Genomic DNA, 18674 nt, shown 5'->3' on the forward strand with positions numbered 1-18674 from the left:
TTAATGTACAGTAAATTAGTAATAGCTCTGGTCAGCTATGGTTTTACACAAAAATAAACAGCATCAGTGAGACCCCTACTGCCAGAATCAAAACTGTTATGACATAATGTTGACTGAAAGTGTACTTTCTCGATCAAAGTGTGTTTCCTTAATATCCAAATTAGAACCGGCAACACTAACAAAATCCATATTACAAATATTTATCTATCCCCATGTGCAACGACTATTGATCCTTAATTTCTATTGTATTAGCTATTAACTTCTAGTCATAGTCACCACAAGAATTAGACTTTAAAGTGATACTGAAAGGATCACGAACAAAAGCATGCATCAAATACAACTTTCATTTCTAGCCAGTGAATAAGGATGTAGTCGTCATCCCCCACCTCTGTGCTGATGCTATATGTCTGAATGTCTGATCAATCTAGTATGCATTAATAAATTGGACCAGGATTCAGGTTTCTTCCTCATCATCTCAAATATATATGCAGCACTGAGATTATGCTTCGAGTATATGACACAGAGCAATATATGGTGCTTGGGATAGATTTTCCAAATAAATGCGGATAGGATTTTGGACCTTACACTCTTCCAGTAATAATGTTTGAGTTGGAAGGCACACATAGAGGACACTCAAATGTCATTAATTACTGTAATTTCTGTTGTTACTTACAAGGAGTTGGCTATAAAGCGTAAGGTACTCATGGATATTCTCTTAATTATTTACCCCATCATATACTCCCTCCATTGCATTTGAAAATCAGAAGACATGTTATACTTTGTTATAATAAGACTTTGACTGACAGTTACACTATTAGTGATACAAAAGCATAACCATAAGTAAATGTTTTTAGTACAAAATCTGTCAGAAAAATTATGTACTAATAAAGTATCTATTGGCCAAAGACTTGTCCTAAGAAATTAAATAAGCCTTATACAAAGATGAACATAGGATTCGCTTTGAGTATGTGTGCGTGTATGTGACCCTGTGGGTGTGTACTGTGATTTGCAAAAAGAAAAAGAAAGAGACCGTAATTCTCTGGACAGAAAGAGCACATATATTGTTTTGCCCTTTTGAAGATATGTGGACACTTTAGATCCTATCGGTTTAGACTTTAGAATGTCATCCACACTGTAGATGGCCCATGTGGATGCTTTTTGGGCACAAGGAGATATATTGGGCCAGTTGCATTATTGGAGCAAGATTACTGGAATATGCAGCTATATATGCAAGGATGGTGCCACAACTAGTACTTATCCATGGACCATTAACATGTCCTTTTCTCGCAGTCTAGCTTGGAACCCGTAGTTTAAGTGTTGTTTTCCTCCCTTTTCCCATTTCATCATGCGACTTTTTACTTTTTGTAATATATCTTGTTCAGAAGTTGCATGCTCTAGGAACTTTCAGAATACGGATTTGGAGTGAACCATGCTAGAGAAACCTAACATTCAAGCTTAAGTGCAGTGAGATAGCGTTGATTATAACATAAGTCAAGGACTCAAGGTGCTATAACTATGTGTGTACAAGCAACCCATGCACACAGACACAGCGACCAAACTCAAAAGCACGAACAGTACTTCTTCTCCATGTTTTCCTCCGTTTCGCACTTTGGGGTACGGTTGCGATGTCTACACCATGAATAATTGCAAACCATAAAATTCATATGCATTAAAGCACCATCCATGCATGGCTACTAGCTGCCCTATCAGTTAATGGGGACTATTTGGCACAATGCCAGTTTAAATGCTCGATCCAAATCTTACTTCAAAAAAATTTAATGAATTTTTCATAAGGCCATCATCAAGTGTTGAAGCCTAATTTCACCATTACTGTGAAAGGAATCACAGTCCCTTAGCTTCTACAGGTTTATCACGATTGATGCACTAACAATAGTAACAGTGACATGCCATAATAAACATCTAGGAGGTAGTATGAATATCCAATTCCAATCAGTGAAGTGGTAGTACATTGCTATGAATGCAAGCGCAAGCTTCCCCTCTTCATGGGTGGTGTTCTAACATCCTTTGTAACTGCATTCAAACATTTAGTAATTGGGAGTGCTGCACCACAAATCAGGATGAGGAGTTCATGTTAGTTGGTGCTGCTCGTGTATTTTATTTCAAGGGTTCATGTAATTATCACATATGATAAATCTGTATAAATAAATTAGGTTGGGACAACAAATAAAATAGGTCTAAATCTATGATTACTTGACATTCATTTTATTGTTCTTAATTAGGTTAATTTCATAACCCTAATAGTGGAATTGGGTTCCGATCAGAATGGCAAGTAAGATACTGCCTTCAGTCACAATAAGTGTCTTTTTGGCCAGATACTATTTTGGCCACTAGTTACTAGTATAAAATGTATCTAAAATATAAAAAGACTTGTAATATTTGGAAACTACTTTTGACGAAAAATCTAAACATATCCTTTTAAAAAATAACATGAAACATTTGAAGAGATAATAATAATCAATGTTTAAATGTTTTATCTGCACACAACCAAAGAATAGAATTTATTTTAGCATTGAGAAGAAGCTAATTGGCTCACAGTAATAGGTGTCAATGTCACTTTGTCTCGTTGTTTTCTTCCATTCACACTTTGGACTTTGGAGTTGGGATGTCTATTCCATCAATAATTGTATATCATAGATTCATATGCATTCGTGCATCAATGGCTACCTTACAAGTAAAAGTTAATGCTTAGGGGTGGGCAGTGAGTGGCTCCATTGCATTGTGAAGCCGGGATGGCACACGGGGCTTGCTCGCTCGCTCATGCCAGTGCTGTTCGAGCCTCCTCTACAATACTGCGGAGGAACCACTTCTGCGAGTGCTGACCTATGATGGCTACTTCCCTGACTTTTAGGTTACAGGAACTTGTTCCTAGCTGATTGGCTTAATTCCTTTTACGAGAAGTCTCCATTATGTCCAGTTTTAGCACACCAAAATTATATTAGGTCAGTTAAGGTCAAACGTTCAAGCCTGATTTCACCATTTGTGTTATTTTTTGGCGAAACACCATTTGTGCTTTTCATGTTTGATGTACTCAGATAACAGCAGGCAAAGAGAAATTTTTTTCCAAGGTTTCAAGTTGTCATGTATCAATTTTTTCAATGGTGTTTCATGTTTGGCGAAACACAATTTTTTTAAGGGATCATGTTGTCATGTATCACTCGGGAGCACGCAAAGAGAAATTTGCAAAAAAACAAATTGTGTCGGGCAAATACTTAAGTCCAAATTTGTGGTTATTCTTGAGTAATGACTCCATTTTTGTGTGGGTCTGTGCTTCTATTTGATGCTGCTTATTTCCCAAGTTTCTGCAGACCTTTTGTCAAAAACTGTGCAGTTCAACGTTTGAAGTTATTCCAGCTAGACGCACAGGTGGCGGTGGGAAGAAGGCATTCGGCGCAGTTTGAATTTATCAGCTTAGAGTTATTGTATCAGCAGCAGAAAAAAGAATGTTCGCTTAGAACTTTTGTAGTGAGTTTTGACTTCAAATTCGGAGTTCCGACCCATGCCATTAATCCAAGTATGATAATGAAATGTATCAGTGCAAGTTTTGCTTAGATCTCTGGCAATGCAAATTGCAGTTGCCGCTGTCTGGTGGTTCAGTAGTTGGCTTTGTGGCGTAAGCTCTTTTTTAAGCCATACATATGATGGTGACATGCCTTGTTTATGAGTTTCTTATTGGCGCTAAGATGAAACTCACCTGGTTGATGACCTTACTAGAGCATCAAAATGTGTGCCGTCTTTGTTCTATTCCTGATTTAGCATGACTGCTCTTAAGTGCACTTCAATCGTTACTACATTCTGGGAAGAGTTGTTGCTGCCGGAACATGCTCCTTCAAAGCAACAGTTTGGTCATAGATTCTGACAGAGACCTGAAAAGGATTTTTCAGCTATGAAATGCAGCTGCCAGACTAATTTTAACTGGCGACTTAACCTTGAAGAAAGGAGATAGATTGTTTGCAAGGCATGCAATTCAAGCTTCTTCAGAAAGTGCATTGCATCCTGTTAAAAGCCCCCAAATCATCACAAGTTCGCCAACGAACTGCGCAACCATTTCATGCACAAATGAGCACCCAGATCAATGCTTCTGCAACTTTTGTTGCTGCATTTCTGGTCTTCTCTGCTCACCTCTACTTCCCAACCACTGCTCATCTCTTCTCCCCAGCCATGCCATTGCTAGGAGCCCTCTCTGATCTCATAGAACCTTCCTTTCCATTCTGCCCGCTTACATTCAGTTCTGCCTCTACTGATCATCAGTATGGCTGTCAGTACAACCCGCTATGCGACAACTTCCCACCAGACTTCCCTCCGCCTGACACACCAGCGGTGTCGGTATTCTGCGTTGACCCCAATGGCTGCTGTGACTTCACAACGGTGCAGGCAGCGGTGGATGCCATTCCAAATCACAGCAGGAAGAGGAATGTTGTTTGGATCAACAAAGGCATCTACTTGTAAGCAGTTCTCCTTGTTCAGGCTTAGAGATCCTTTTCAGAATTCAGCATTGCGCTGTTGCTGAGTATACTGCTACTGAAGCCGCAGCATTCTTGCAGTGAGAAGGTGACGGTCCCATCATCCAAGCCCAACATCACATTTCAAGGGCAGGGGTTTGACATGACAGCTATTGCTTGGAATGATACCGCCAAATCAGCGAACGGCACATTCTATAGCGCCTCAGTCTCCATTTTTGCATCAGGATTCGTTGCGAAAAACATAAGCTTCATGGTAACTGCCTAGATGCTGAACAATGTATTCATTTAAGTTGCATGCTTCACCTTGGGTGACATTGACAAATCCCTGATTATTTGACACCAGAATGTAGCACCAATCCCAAGACCTGGTGCTGTCGATGCACAGGCACTGGCAATCAGGATCAATGGTGACCAAGCAGCTTTCTGGGGCTGTGGCTTCTTTGGAGCACAAGACACACTCCATGACGACAGAGGCCGGCATTACTTCAAGGAATGTTTCATCCAGGGCTCCATTGACTTTATCTTTGGAGATGCTAGGTCACTTTATGAAGTGAGTGAAATAAACACTTAAAAGGACTGCAGAGTAATGTACTATTAAGTTACCAACTGTTTTTTTTCCTTCTTTGCTCTCCAGAATTGCAGATTGATATCCATCGCTGATCCGGTGCCTTCCGGACAAAGATCAATTACCGGATCAGTCACTGCACATGCCCGGGTATCAGAAGATGATAACACTGGCTACTCATTTGTCCATTGTAGCATAGGTGGCACCGGTTGGATATGGCTTGGCCGAGCATGGAGGCCATATTCCCGGGTCGTCTTTGCCTACACATCAATGTCAGACATCATAGCCTCTGAAGGATGGAATGACTGGAATGATCCCTCAAGAGATCAGTATGCATTCTCCAATGCTAGTGTTGATTCTTATCTGCATAACACAAAGTACAATGACATCAGTTTTTGTGCAATCTGAATTTCAGGACTGTATTTTATGGAGAGTACAAGTGTACAGGTGATGGTGCCAACCTGGCAGATAGAGTGCCTTATGCTCAGAAGCTTAGTGATGTGCAAGTATTACCTTTCCTGAGCACATCTTTCATCGATGGAGATCAATGGCTGAAACCATACAGTGACTCACTAATATCTACTTGAAACAATTCAAGGTAGATGACAACTGGGTCACAGACTTGAAACAGGGACAAATAGGACATTCTATTGCTTGATTTTCTCACATCATAGCCCATAGAATCAAGAATAGAATTGTGCAAAGATAATAAGCATTTGGTAGATATGCTGTTTTCAACAAATATTACAGAAAAGCATGTCATAATCTACATTTGAGCAGCACATGAGAATACAATACACATTAATGCTAGAGGAGAAACAAGGCAACTTCAGGTGTTGCGTTACAATAATTGGTCCTTGCATACATACAATAGTTGACTAATATAAACACCCTATTTGCAAGAATTGTCATGTTGAAATCAAAATTGGGCAGATCTCATCTTCCTGTTTTCTGATTGTTGCTTCCAACTACTATGCCTAGAATGAAATCTCACTTGGTGCATGGAATGTCCTTCCTCGGCATATGGCTTCTAGGTTCTCTCCAGCATAAGAGCAAAGTGGAGAAACTTCAACACCTGAAAGTATAGGCAATGTTTTAATGGCAATCAATTGGTTTCACTCTAAAAGATTCTTATATAGTTTGGCAGCTTTCGAAACACAAATTTAAGGACAGCAATTACCTGTCATATACAAGGGCACGGAATGTGTCAAGAAGCCACCTGCAGCAACCACCCATCGGCTATGAAGCCGAAGCAGCATTAATCTGGCACTATCAGGAGTGTCATAGGTTGCACCATTAGCATTCTTCACCGGCGCAAATTCCTCCTCGCGCAAAACCTGAAAGTTAGGTGTCAATAAGATCTGATAAAATTTTCCTGGAGTGATCACTACTATGAACTTTTAGAAACAAGATCTTTGAGCAGAAGTGAATAAGAAATCAAACCTCAAAAAGAGCTGTTGAAGGAGAATAGTTGAACACATCGAATATAAATTGTTCAAGTTTTAATCCTGATGTGTACCCATGGACTGAAGGAATTCTCTTCTCCGCCAGATGATAACTGCCCATAGACGATGGAGCAAAATTTAAGTCAACACTCCATTAGTGACTGTTGGTTTAAGACAGACAGCAATTACAGGTTCTCCAGAAAAAATATGTAGAGCGATTGTCGGTTTAAGACAGAGCAATTATGCCAACACTCTTGTAGTGTAATGGTAAGCTCCCAGTTGAGGGAAACAGCAAACAGGGTTCAAATCATGGTGGCACCAAAATAATCCCCTCGCTAGCAAACCCAAAAAATAGTTCGGCCCTATAGGGTGAAGCCGGGGTTCGGGGGTTTTCTCGGCCGGCTTGGCTGAGGTTCCTTCTCAGTTTGTAATGCCGCAGGGGTGCCTTTCCCCTGCTGGTCGAGTTTTACACACAGCAATTACAGGTTCTCCAGAAAAAAATATGCAGCAATTACAATTATATATTATAAAGGATGAAATACAACATGAATAGATAAAGTGCAAGAATTATAATTAAAGAAAATGAATACTCACATGCTATCTTTTTCAAGACTGTTTGTTACTTGGTTCAGAAAATCCAAAGTGAACATATGCAAGCAGACCTAATAATAAAGAAATACACAACTGTTAGTGCACATAGAGTGGTGGAAGGAGGGATTCATAAGAATTATACATTGCTCCAGCAATAACGTAGGCGCCCAGTAGTTTGATTTATTTCGGTAGTCATAGCTGCATCCATTTCACTGTATTCGACCACAGAGAGAGGTCCTCCCCTTCCACGCTGAACAAACACTCCAACCTTCTCTTGTGGGTATGCCTGAACAGCACAGCACATAATGTAAATGATCGTTGGGACGCATTCTTTGTTAAATAACGAACTACCAGCCTATTAAGCATTAAATATATATGGCCTACCTTCCTTACAACCTTAGCAGCAGCAGATACACCTCTGTCAATGAAGTATCCTAGGAATGTTGGATCTGCAACACGGACCTGTATCAAATTAATTAATTAATGACACTTCAAAAAGAGGAAGATTCCATCAAATAATTTGTACAAACAATATACTCACCAATACATTATCAACTCCATAACAGTCTACATACTTAACACCTTTTGCAGCCATATCATCCAGCAACTTTTTCGATTTTAGAGCTGGGTGCAGCAGAAGGGAAAATAATAAGCACAAATTAATTACTAACACAAATAGCATATAAATACTGTGTCATGATTTAAGGGATTACCAGCATATACTCCACCATTGCCATCAGGAGCCTTTGCTACCTGGTTTCCAACATAATGTTACAATAGAAAGATATCATTACTACAGGAAGACCCAGAATCTGAAAACATTTCAAGTACACAACCCCCCCCCCCCTCCCCCCCCCCCCCCCCCCCCCCCCCCCCCCCAAAAAAAAAAAAAAAACCCTCTCCTTCATAAATTCAAAATACTTGCATTTCTATAATGCTAGGACAACCGATTCAGTTGCAATGGTTTGATGCCTTAACTTTTCGCTGTAAATTATAATATTTTTCTGAAAAATAAATGCAGAGAAGAAGCACCTTATATGGTGTCTCCATAATAAATCTTCCGTCAGGAGAGACACATGGAACAGTACCCTGCTGGAAAAATGTCACCTGAAAAGACAAAGACACGAATAAAATTAAGAAATTATAGTGGTATTTAGGAATCCATGCATTAAAGTTCAATGGAATTTCTAATGACAACAGAGAATCATGTAACCATCCTTACTTGGTTAGGCTCTAAGCCAAAATATCTGTGGGTTTCAAAGAATTTTCGTGTGGCTTCATCAGTAAAGGGACTAGTCATTATATACCAGTGAATTTGCACTGTGCTACCTGGGGCTGCAAGTAGTCAACAACAATTTTTTAGTCTAAGAATTTTAAACCAAACAGAAATACTACTAAAAGGACTAAAACTAATTTACCATCGGTGCACTGAGCAGCCAGCTTCTGAATACACAAAATCCGTTCCGCTTGTAGTTGGAAAAGTGACTTCCTAGATGGAAGTCCGATACCTGAACAAAAATTGGAGAGGAAATGAACACAATGACTCTTTATAAATAAATACAATAGAAGATGGCTGGAGTTTTGTATATCACGATACTCAAACAGTAATACCACCACATTCCCATGTTAACTGAGCAAACAAAAAGAAAAAGCAAACAGTGCATGCAAAGTTACTATCCTCACATAGACAACAGGTAAATTTGGAGGACATGGGACAGTTTTATATTTCTTTTGTAGTGGATCTAACGAAAACAAAGAAATCTGTAAACTAGAAATTCAGCATAAAAAAATACTATGTATTTGTATATCCAATCGCATAGCATTAGTTGCACAAAGCAGAAGTAAGATCAAAGGGCTTGGGCAGAGCGACTTACTGAAACACCCTTTAGGATCAGAACTGCCAAGCCGAGTCCCCTGTAGACAATTGAAAAAAAGAGAGCAATGTATATGAACATTTTTCACAATGCTGCAGTATGATTAGGACAAACACATAGCAGTCTAAAGGAGTTCTTCAAGAGTACCTGGCCACCAGCCAACAGGACAACGGCCAACTTCCCCTCTGAAATGGCCCTCAAGCCCCTTCTCCACCACCTTTCCTTGTCCTCAGGAGTTCTGTCATCCACCGTCGAGACACTTGACTCTGGCACAGGCTCGACGGTCGGCACAGGAGCACCTGTAGTTGCATCAAAATACCATCACATGATTGAGCACTGGCTGTGATCGATATTGCATACTGAAGCATGGTGAGTGCCTGGTCACCTTGTGATCTGAGGGAACACCGGACAATCCGATCGATCCTAGGAAGATCTAGGCTCTGAAATGAAGTTCATAAAGCTTAGTCAGTCAATAGTTTAGTAACACCAATGCCTTCACTTCCTAATTAAGTTCTCATGTGAGATAACAACTGAGATCAGTGTTCAAGGGCAACAGCAGCTGAATTATGACCGCGAGGAGCCAAGGATCACACTCATGCTATAACAAATCAACATGCCTTTTATTTATTCCATTTCATTCCCCTCTATTTTTTTAAAACATGGCATCAGTTGCATCCTAATCGTGGCACAATTGCAACGCCAAATGTGAATCTTCATACTCTTGTTCAGATTTCAACCGGAAGAAAAAAAAAACAGATTTTTACGATGAGTCCTTGTCGAAAAATCAAACCTTCCTGACGAGTATGGGCACATGTATTGCACATCTCGCGCCACGCATCAGAAAGGTAGGAAAACCAACAAAAGAGAGAGAAGAAATCTTGATGGCATCGACGGCTGCTGACCTCGATGTCCCGGATGAGGTGGTCGCGCTCCTCGGGCCCGAGCTCGTCCCAGAAGGCGAAGGCTCCCTCCTGGCCGTAGTCCTTGAGCCTCTCCAGCAGCTCCTGCGGCGGCGCCGCGCCCCACCTCCCCGCCGCCGGCGCCGGCGCCCGCGCGGCCACCACCATCTCCGTCATCTCCCGAGCCGCGGCAGCAGCAGCAACCCCACCAGCAGAGAGAGAGAGAGAGAGAGAGAGATCTGCGACTGGGCAGTGATGGTGTCCGACGGGTACGATCCGATCTGGAGCGGCCGATTAATTAGAACGGAGGGGGGAGGAGGCTTCGCTGATTAGCGTCGTGATTGGATCGTGTCAGCGTGGCACGAGGATGAGAGGAGAGGAGGTGCTCTGCTCGGCGCAGGGAATTTTCGGGCCGGGTGTTTCAGGGGTAAAAATGTCAGACCACCATGGAGAAGTAGTAGAAAATTCCACCTATTATATGGATAAAATAATTGTGGCAAGAGCAAATACGAATAGGAATTTTTTTTTTGGACGAAGTCTATCAAATGGGATGGCTTTTCACGCGCGGGATTGCGCGACGCCCTCCACGTGCACGAAGATGTCCAAAAGCATTTCAATATGCGCAATATTTGTCGGTGGATTAGATTGTAATTGACCTAAATTTGAATATTTAGACTATGGATACTTAGGTGTTAAACTTGAGTAGTGTCACATCCGATGTTCAGATGCTAATAGTAGAACTAAACATGAGCTAATTATAAAACTAATTGCAGAACCCCTGGGCTAATTTGCGAGACGAATGTATTAAGCCTAATTAATCCATCATTAGCAAATGGTTACTGCAGTACCACATTGTCAAATCATGAACTAATTAGGCTTAATAGATTCGTCTCGTGAATTAGACTCCATCTGTGCAATTAGTTTTGTAATTAGCCTATGTTTAATACTCCTAATTAGTATCCAAACATCCGATATGATATATGCTAAATTTTAGCGGGTGGTTATATCGATGTGCAGGTGAAAACCGACGCTTAAACTTTCTCTTTCTTCAAGCATCGGTTCATGGCATTGCAAGTTACGAGATTAAAAAGAAGAAGCTAAACTGTGCCCGAGCATTTTTTTTCCTCCCTTTTTCTCTAGCTCCGATAAGCCTCCACGAGCTTAGACGAGCTTTTAGGTTCGGAGTTGGGGGACCTAGAGAAAATTTTGGAGCGGCAAGGCAGCGGGCGATGGTGGCGGTCGAGACAGCGACGAGGCGGGACGGCGGGGGCAAGCACCGTTGGCAACTTCGTGTGGTGCCTTGTGGTCGAGATGGTAGTGGCGGATCCGGCAGCTCCGCCGTCGGAGACGGGAAGGGCAGCATCAGCGGCGGGGGCTTCTTAACACGAACTCGCGGAAGAAGAGCTCGACAACGGGAGCGGACAGCGAAGGGAGGAGGAGGGAGGGACGGTGGAGCGCCAGCGGGGCGGAGGGCAGTGGGCAGCAGCGGCTCAGGTGGCCGGTCTTGGGACGGCGAGTGGATAAGAACGCGAGGTAGGAGAAGATAAGGAGGGAGGAGGAGCTGATCTCGACCATTCGTTTTAGATCGGATGGCTTAGAAAATCGAGTGCACGAGGAGAGAAAAATAAAAATAGGTACAGGATAGAAAAAAAACAACTAGCATTTTTGGATCATGGCATCATGTACATGCATCGATGCTTGGGAATAAAAATAGGTATAACAGGAACTCAAGGAGAAGGGGGTTGTTTTTAGGCATAGAAAGTGACGGTGCTGGTAAGAATAGGCCGACAAGATCATTTCCCAAACTGATGTTGCACATTGCAGCCGACAAAAAGAATAAGCATCGCTCTGACGTATTGCAGGTTTAAGTTTTTGAAACAGCCTTAGAACAATAGAAACTGCAAAAAGGATTGAAAGGACCATGTCGCTCTTAACAATGCGAATCCATCAAGGGTACTTTGGGCACCGGTAGTACTATGGAACACAGCTTCGACCAAACATGTGCTATTTCCGTATCTGACGGTTGCAAGCTTGCAGTCTCTATAATACTCCTCCGTAATGTAGTTTATTCTTTTTAATTCAAACTTCATTAACGTTGACTATTTTTTTTAACAATGAATAAATCAAGCTTAATTAAATCCTTCATAAAAAATGTCTTTAGTATTGTAGGCGTTCACATATTTTTTTTCCCAATAGACTTGGTCGAAGTTAAAAGTTAAAGAAGTTTAATAGCCATCCACAGCACATCGAAAATTAAGTAAATATACTGCACAAACAAAAGGAGAAACAAAAGGAGATCATTTGCACTACAGTGAAACACAATTCAGAGATTTTCCACTACAGTGAAGCTACTACATTCAAGCGTTCAAAATATCCACAAGGAGAAACAAAAGGAGATCATTTGCACAAATATTAGACCCTCGCGCGCCTTGCGCAGGTGTTCAAAAGTTAGAACGAGCTAGTTTACAACGAATGAGTTTACCAGGCAACTGCACTGAAGCAAAAGAACAGGAAAACATGATAAAATCCAGACCAGCTACTTCACAGTCTCTTCTGCGCGGATACTTTGGATGTATTAACATACTGTCTAATTGGGGGTAGGACAAACTAGTCTTTTTACATCACGTATCCCCCCCACTGGGATTACAAATTCAGATCAGAGCGCTAACAAGTGTAAGCGACTATGCTTTGGGAGGTTTTGCGACTAACCTTCCCTCTGATTTACCTTTCAATGGTACAAAACGAAGGGAAAGGGCACACTAGAGGATAGCGCGGGTGCGTGATTGGGCGAGCATCCGGGGACGTCCCGTCCCATCGCCGGCGGTGAGGGGCCGGCGGCGCTGTGCCGAGGGGCCGCCGCGACACGTCGTCGTGTCGCGATCACCCCCTGTTCGCGTGCATGTGCGTTCGCGGTGGCGCGCATAGGCAGCATGTTTGGGATGATTTTGCTTCAAATTTTGAATTCGAACTTCAAAAATTCTAAATATAAAAGTTTGAGCTGGGATTATAAGCTACACTTTTTACAAAGGCCAACTGGTGAAAATCTCAACAGATTTGGAGTTTAAGTTGAGCAAAGTTTGGCAGAACATCGGCTTGGGCTGATTTTGAATTTGTCCTCAAATTTGACTGATTTGGATTTAAAATTTTAAGGCCTTCCACTCAAAATCACTAGAAGCTCAAATAACAAAAATTGTTTGTTTTCAAAAGTTCTACAACTTTCATATTGGCCAAAACTTAAGTTGTTATATAAAATTTCATTTTTAACTTCTACACCCATTTAGTGCTTTTTAGGGCATTTTTCAACACTTAGTGAATTTGAAAAAGTCTTCAAAGTTTGGTATTTTGAATTTGGAAGTGTTTTCTACTCTTTCCTCCTAAATTCCCTTGTTTTCACTTTTGGTTTCTTGTTTGGTCCCTTTTGACTGCATTTTGCCCTTTTGTCGTGCTTTCAAAAGTTTAAGTGCATTTCAAAATTTGACAAAAGACCAAGTGAGTTTAGTGTGATGTGTTTGATTAATCACCTTGATTACTCCTGATTTGTCTTGCTAACACTAGAGATGTTACAGCCGGGTTATGGATTCCCCCCACGGGGGCCCACAGAGCCCCGGAATCCTACTAAATTTGGCCCGTCGGACCATGAAGCACGAAGCCACTGACGGCCTGCTCCTACTCCATCTCTCACCTACCAGCTTGGCCCATCAGTGACTCACCCGCTCCGCCTCCATCTGACCATCTCTCACCTGCTCGTGCTCCCCCTTCTCCGTCTCTCACCTCCTCCATCTCTCACCCGTCACTCAGGCACCCAGCGGCGGCCAGCGCTCCCCCGCGCAGCTGGCCCTATCCCCACCAGCGACGACGGCCGCCGCGCGGGGCTGCCTCGCGGCCAAGATAGGGCCATGGACCGCGGCGGAGGGGAATCTCCTCCCCACCCGGCGGCACCGCGCCGCCCGCTCCCTCTCTCTCTCTCTCCCTCTCCTCGCGCTGCCCCCTCCCTCTCTTCTCTGCGCTGCCGACGGCGGGTATGGAGGCCATGGTGCGGCCGCCGGCCAGGAGGAGGGTGCGGCGGTGGCGGTGCTGGCAGAGGTGTGGGGCGGCGGCGGTGCTGGCAAAGGTGAGGGGCTCGGGTTTTACCCGAAATGAGATTTGGGGCCGGGTGCACATTTTCACCCGAGATGAGATTCATGACCGGGTCAGGTTTTATTCTCAGGTTTCGGGGGCGGACACCCGACCCCGACCCGCCCCGTCCCCATCCCTACTTTGAGTGTACCCATCGTTTGGACCTTTTATAATTGATCTTTTGAGTTTTCCATTGCTTCTTTGTGAGGCCTGGATGAGTGTTTTTCTTATCTTGAAAAATGTAATACCTGACTAGCCCTAGACTCTTCGCGCCAGATTTGTGCTCCAGTGGATACGGTCTGAGTACTTCCTGGAATTTTTTACATGGTCTTTTCCTTGAATTGAAAGAAGTAATACATGACTAGACCATGTCCATCTGTTTGGCCGCAAGCAAGTAGTCAAGATCCTGTGTGGATCCAAATCCAATCTCCTAGACGTTGATATTTCTGAGCTGAAATAGTATCACAGAGCCTGCCATCCGAACCATCACATGTTGCTGACAATGGGCCTGTTCGCTTCAGCTTATAAGCCGGCTGAAAAGCTGAAACGGCTGATTTGTTGTGAGAGGAAAACACTGTTTGATGGTTGATAAGCCGGCTGAATAAGCTGAAGCGAACAGGACCAATGATCTTGCATTGGTAGACGAAGAAGCCGCCAAAGTGGGTGGTGGCTCTGTCAATTATTCCTGGTAGCGTGAAGTTCTCGATCTCGGTGTTCTCAAGACCGGTAAAGTTCCGGTGGCAGAGCTGTTACACATAGTTGACACAAGTTTATCTCGGACCGATGATGCCAATCCGGAAATTAAGTTGATGAGCCGCTTAATTTTTTGATCCCATGGATACCGCTTTTGATCTCCACGACTTTCAACGCTACCCAGAGTTTTTTTTTCCAATTCCGTTCTTTAATTTTCACCTCACTCTTGAGCACACAATTGGGAATCAGAAAATAGCGTGGCGTGGTGTAAACATCTGTATGCTTTATTAGTTAATAACTCATGATAACGCCTTAAGTTGGAAGAGACAGGGCCTTGGCGAATGCACGGGCAGTAAACTAGTTTTGTTCATGCATCTCATAGAAGAGGCTGCATGCTCATATGTCTGTTCACTACAGCTTATTCAGCCGGCTTATTAGCCACCAAACAGTATTTTTCTCTCACAACAAATCAGCCATTTCAGCTTTTCAGCCGGCTTATAAGCTGAAACGAACGGGCAGCATGTTGCGTCCAACAGTACACCTTCCATTATCTGCCCCCGCTACCAGTCCAAGACATGTCACCCCCACGCGAAGAGTCGGACGTAGTAGTCCCGTATACCTGCGGCGTCAGAACCGGCAGCGTCACGTCCTCCGACTGAAGGACGTTCATGGCCTGCACAATGGAGGGCCTCACGCCCGGGTCCGGGTGCGCGCACCACAGCCCGACGATGAGCACGCGCTGGAGCTGCCACTCGGCGGCGCCGTCGTCGATCAGGCCTCCGGCCATCAGCCTCTGGTCCACCGCCTCCAGAAGAGCATTTCTATCGTACAGGTCCCAGATCCACTCCAGCAGCGGGACGACGCTGTCCTGCTGCACCATCACCGGCCGCCGACCCGTGGCGATCTCCAGGAGCACGATGCCGAAGCTGTACATGTCGGACTCGGTGGTTGGCCGGCGGCGGCGGATGAACTCCGGGTCTATGTACCCTGCGGTGCCCATCACGACCTTGGTCGTCTGCGGCCCGGCTCCGTGGGCGACGAGCCTCGCCAGCCCGAAATCGCCTAGCTTGGTGCCGTGTGACGAGTCGAGGAGTATGTTGCTGGGCTTGATGTCGCCGTGCAGGACGCACTGGTCGCACTCCGTGTGCAGGTAGCGCAGCGCAGAGCCCAGGCCAAGGATAATCATGTATCTGTTCAATTCGTCAAGAATATATCATCAAGACATTTGAATGAAGTTAATTAATTAGCACAAAACTGAAAATAATCCACCACATTAATTAAATCTGCATTATAATCTGTACTACCTCTCTGCCCAAGAGAGCAAGCTGCCGTAGAGGTGTCTGTCAAGGCTGCCTTCTGGCACAAGCTCATAGACGAGCAAGAGACCCTTGGTGCTGTCACACCATCCCAACAACTGCACAAGGTTCCGATGCCGCAGACGGCTTATGATCTTCACTTCAGCCTCGAACGCCTTCCTCCCCTGCGCCGACGACTCCGCCGAGAACATCTTCACGGCCACCGGGCGGTCATGGTCACCTAGGCTGCCCCGGTACACGTTTCCGAAGCCCCCGCGGCCAAGCTTCTCCTCCTCAGCAAAGCTGTTGGTGGCAGCGACGAGCTCCTGGTAGCGGTACCTCCTGGGGCCAACTCCTCTCTCAAAGTCAGCTTCCTCATGTTCTGCGTCAGAATCGACCTCGGTGATGCCATGAAGCTTCATCCATATACGTCGCCGGTTCCTAAAGCAGCCCACGGCGGCGCAGAGCAACACCACAAAAGCCACAGCCGTGGGAACTATCACAGGTACTAGCCAGCGTCGGCCCCGGCGGCCTTTGGTAGTCTTGGAGCTCCCGGCTTCTAGAGTGGAGCTGAACGACCATGACAGCACCTGGTGCAGCTCGATGCATGCGCCGGTGGCCGCAGAGAAGCCGACAGACACTTCCTCCGGCAAGCTTCGCTTCATGTCCACATTCCATTGGACATCATACGGCGGTTCGGCGTCGTCCATCCGGAGTTTGGCTTGTAGAACTCCTGTGAGATTGTTGTAGGTGATCATGGCAGTCATGGCGTGTTCAGAGACCAGGCCCTTGGTCACGTTCACGACCGCCTTGGAATCGATGGAATTGACGTCGATACCAACATGATTTACGGTTTGTCCCACTGATTCAAGAAGGTATCAAACTCTACCGCGACGACGTCGCCGGTGGCGTTGATGTTGTTACTGTCGTTGAATAGGGCGAGGTTCGAACCATAGCTGTTGGGAGGAATCCTCGACGGGTAACGAGCGAGGAAGAAAGCCATTCCGTCGCCACTGTCGTTAGCGTTGCATTTCTTGAAGAAGTCCTCGACTTTGGGCTTGATTTGGAAAGTGAAGTTGGTGGCGAAGCTGGCAATCTCGCCGGTGGTGTTGTCCCAGAGGGGCACCGGTCGCGCATACGAAGCGCGCCCGACGCTGAAGGTATCGCCTCTGATGTCGTTCTTTGTTAGCTCGAGAAAACCAGGGCCAATATGTGTGTCGCGTTCGCACCTTAGCTCGGCGTCGCATGGGTCGCCGCCGGTGCCGGAGAAGTTGAAGCTAAAGGACAGTGAGGTAGCAAGAGGTGCATGGATCAGTAGTAGAGACAAGAGACCAATGGACACGATGGAAAACTTGCGAGATCTTGCTGCCGCCATGGTTTTTTGTTTATTTGGACTTTGGGGAATGGGGAGGATTACAGGGATGCGGGGTGATCTAGCTAGCTTCGGTCACAAGGGACACCCGGCCGGCCCGTTCTTATGTAGTATTGTTTTTTCAATGTTTCTTTTAGAAAATGTGCACTATTAATATTTAAACTTTATTTTGTTTTACCAAGTCAAACAATATGTAAGGGATGTCATTAGATTTATACAGTCGATCTCCCTCCGCTGTAGTCTGTCCGGGGCACACAAGCAGATAACCATAGGAAATACTAATTTAAGAAAAGGCCAATGTGAACTTTTTAAAATAATGAAAAGATATATTTCCCACTTGAGCCACACCGCTACCGGAAACCGGGTGTTTGCCGAGTGCAATTCTCTTGGAAGCCAAGTTTGCATAGTTATATATATGGACGATTTCCTGATCATATATACAATATATATATTACCTCACCAGACCCATCGTACCCAGACCAACCGTACGTGTTTCCTCGCCAAGTACTAGCCATATTTCTACATTCGCATTATTTCTCAATTTAGGCTGTTTGGAGTACGACAGCTCCTATTCGTCATCATGATCTTTCTTGAATGTTTCAAACAATTTGAAAAGTTCAAACCTTTGTTGTCACAGTTGAAAAGTTTACGCACCCAGACCAACCGTACATGTTTCCTCGCCAAGTCCTAGTCATATTTCTATGTTCGCATTATTTCTCAACTTAGGCTGTTTGGAGTACGACAGCTCCTAATCGTCGTCATGATCTTTCTTGAATGTTTCAAACAATTTGAAAAAGTTCAAACCCTTTGTTGTCACAGTTGAATGTACGTTCAAGACACAAATTTAATAATAAATTGAAGAAACAGATCAGCTGAACTAACGGTCAAGGCTGCGGGGGCACATACTATAGCAAACAAGTTGTACAGCTCCACTCACTTCCTTCTCTTTCTTGCTCTCCAACTCATATACTAGACGCATGGCGTTTGTCACAAGTTTAACTCCAATATCTGTAATTTGTGAACAAAATTTAAAGTGGTTTGAATATTTAAATTAATTATTCTGAGCTATAAATTAAATGATTCGTCTAAATGCTACTGACATACGTACCACTAGCTTTAGATCTAGTTTTTTTTTTTTGGAGCTACCAGTACCTAGCTTAGGAAATTCCCAAAGAGCTCTGCCAAACAGGATGTATATACCCAAACTTATCCTTAATATAAATCCCCTTTCATAAAATAAAAATATGCGCACTTGCATATGTAGTTTTCTCTACGTTAGTATTTTTAACGGACTACATACTAAATGCATGGTGTTTTGGACCCTAACCGTGTAGTCGGTGTGT

The 18674-nt window shown here is 44.1% G+C and overlaps 2 protein-coding genes and 1 pseudogene across 2 annotated transcripts; 1 reads left to right on the top strand and 2 right to left on the bottom strand.

The window, feature by feature from the left end:
- Nucleotides 1-4008: 4008 nt before the first annotated feature.
- Nucleotides 4009-5856, top strand: LOC117861414 (probable pectinesterase 8). The gene is made up of 5 exons (XM_034744967.2): nt 4009-4463; nt 4563-4734; nt 4825-5031; nt 5116-5375; nt 5462-5856. Exons 1-5 carry the CDS (start codon nt 4078-4080, stop codon nt 5631-5633), a joined length of 1197 nt encoding a protein of 398 aa, XP_034600858.1. The 5' UTR covers nt 4009-4077; the 3' UTR covers nt 5634-5856.
- LOC117861412 (UDP-N-acetylglucosamine diphosphorylase 1) lies at nt 5742-10278 on the bottom strand. Its single transcript, XM_034744966.2, has 15 exons — nt 9859-10278; nt 9342-9396; nt 9104-9255; nt 8957-8996; nt 8501-8590; nt 8305-8417; nt 8115-8189; nt 7796-7835; nt 7624-7706; nt 7467-7544; nt 7225-7368; nt 7086-7153; nt 6490-6604; nt 6227-6383; nt 5742-6121 (listed from the first exon to the last, which is right to left on the bottom strand). Exons 1-15 carry the CDS (start codon nt 10030-10032, stop codon nt 6024-6026), a joined length of 1482 nt encoding a protein of 493 aa, XP_034600857.1. The 5' UTR covers nt 10033-10278; the 3' UTR covers nt 5742-6023.
- A 4738-nt stretch (nt 10279-15016) lies between these two features.
- LOC117861584 (L-type lectin-domain containing receptor kinase IX.1-like) lies at nt 15017-17395 on the bottom strand (annotated as a pseudogene).
- Between the last annotated feature and the right edge of the window lie 1279 nt (nt 17396-18674).

This window comes from Setaria viridis, chromosome 6 (assembly GCF_005286985.2).
Source record: "Setaria viridis chromosome 6, Setaria_viridis_v4.0, whole genome shotgun sequence".
Classification (NCBI taxonomy): Eukaryota; Viridiplantae; Streptophyta; class Magnoliopsida; order Poales; family Poaceae; genus Setaria; species Setaria viridis.

Coding starts and splice junctions, on each gene's coding strand:
- LOC117861414 (XM_034744967.2), top strand. CDS start 4,078: ATGAGCACCCAGATCAATGCTTCTGCAACTTTTGTTGCTGCATTTCTG. Junction 4,464..4,562: donor ATCAACAAAGGCATCTACTT/GTAAGCAGTTCT, acceptor GCATTCTTGCAG/TGAGAAGGTGACGGTCCCAT. Junction 5,376..5,461: donor AATGATCCCTCAAGAGATCA/GTATGCATTCTC, acceptor TCTGAATTTCAG/GACTGTATTTTATGGAGAGT.
- LOC117861412 (XM_034744966.2), bottom strand. CDS start 10,032: ATGACGGAGATGGTGGTGGCCGCGCGGGCGCCGGCGCCGGCGGCGGGG. Junction 8,997..9,103: donor TCCTGTTGGCTGGTGGCCAG/GTACTCTTGAAG, acceptor AATTGTCTACAG/GGGACTCGGCTTGGCAGTTC. Junction 7,154..7,224: donor TACGTTATTGCTGGAGCAAT/GTATAATTCTTA, acceptor CTTTATTATTAG/GTCTGCTTGCATATGTTCAC.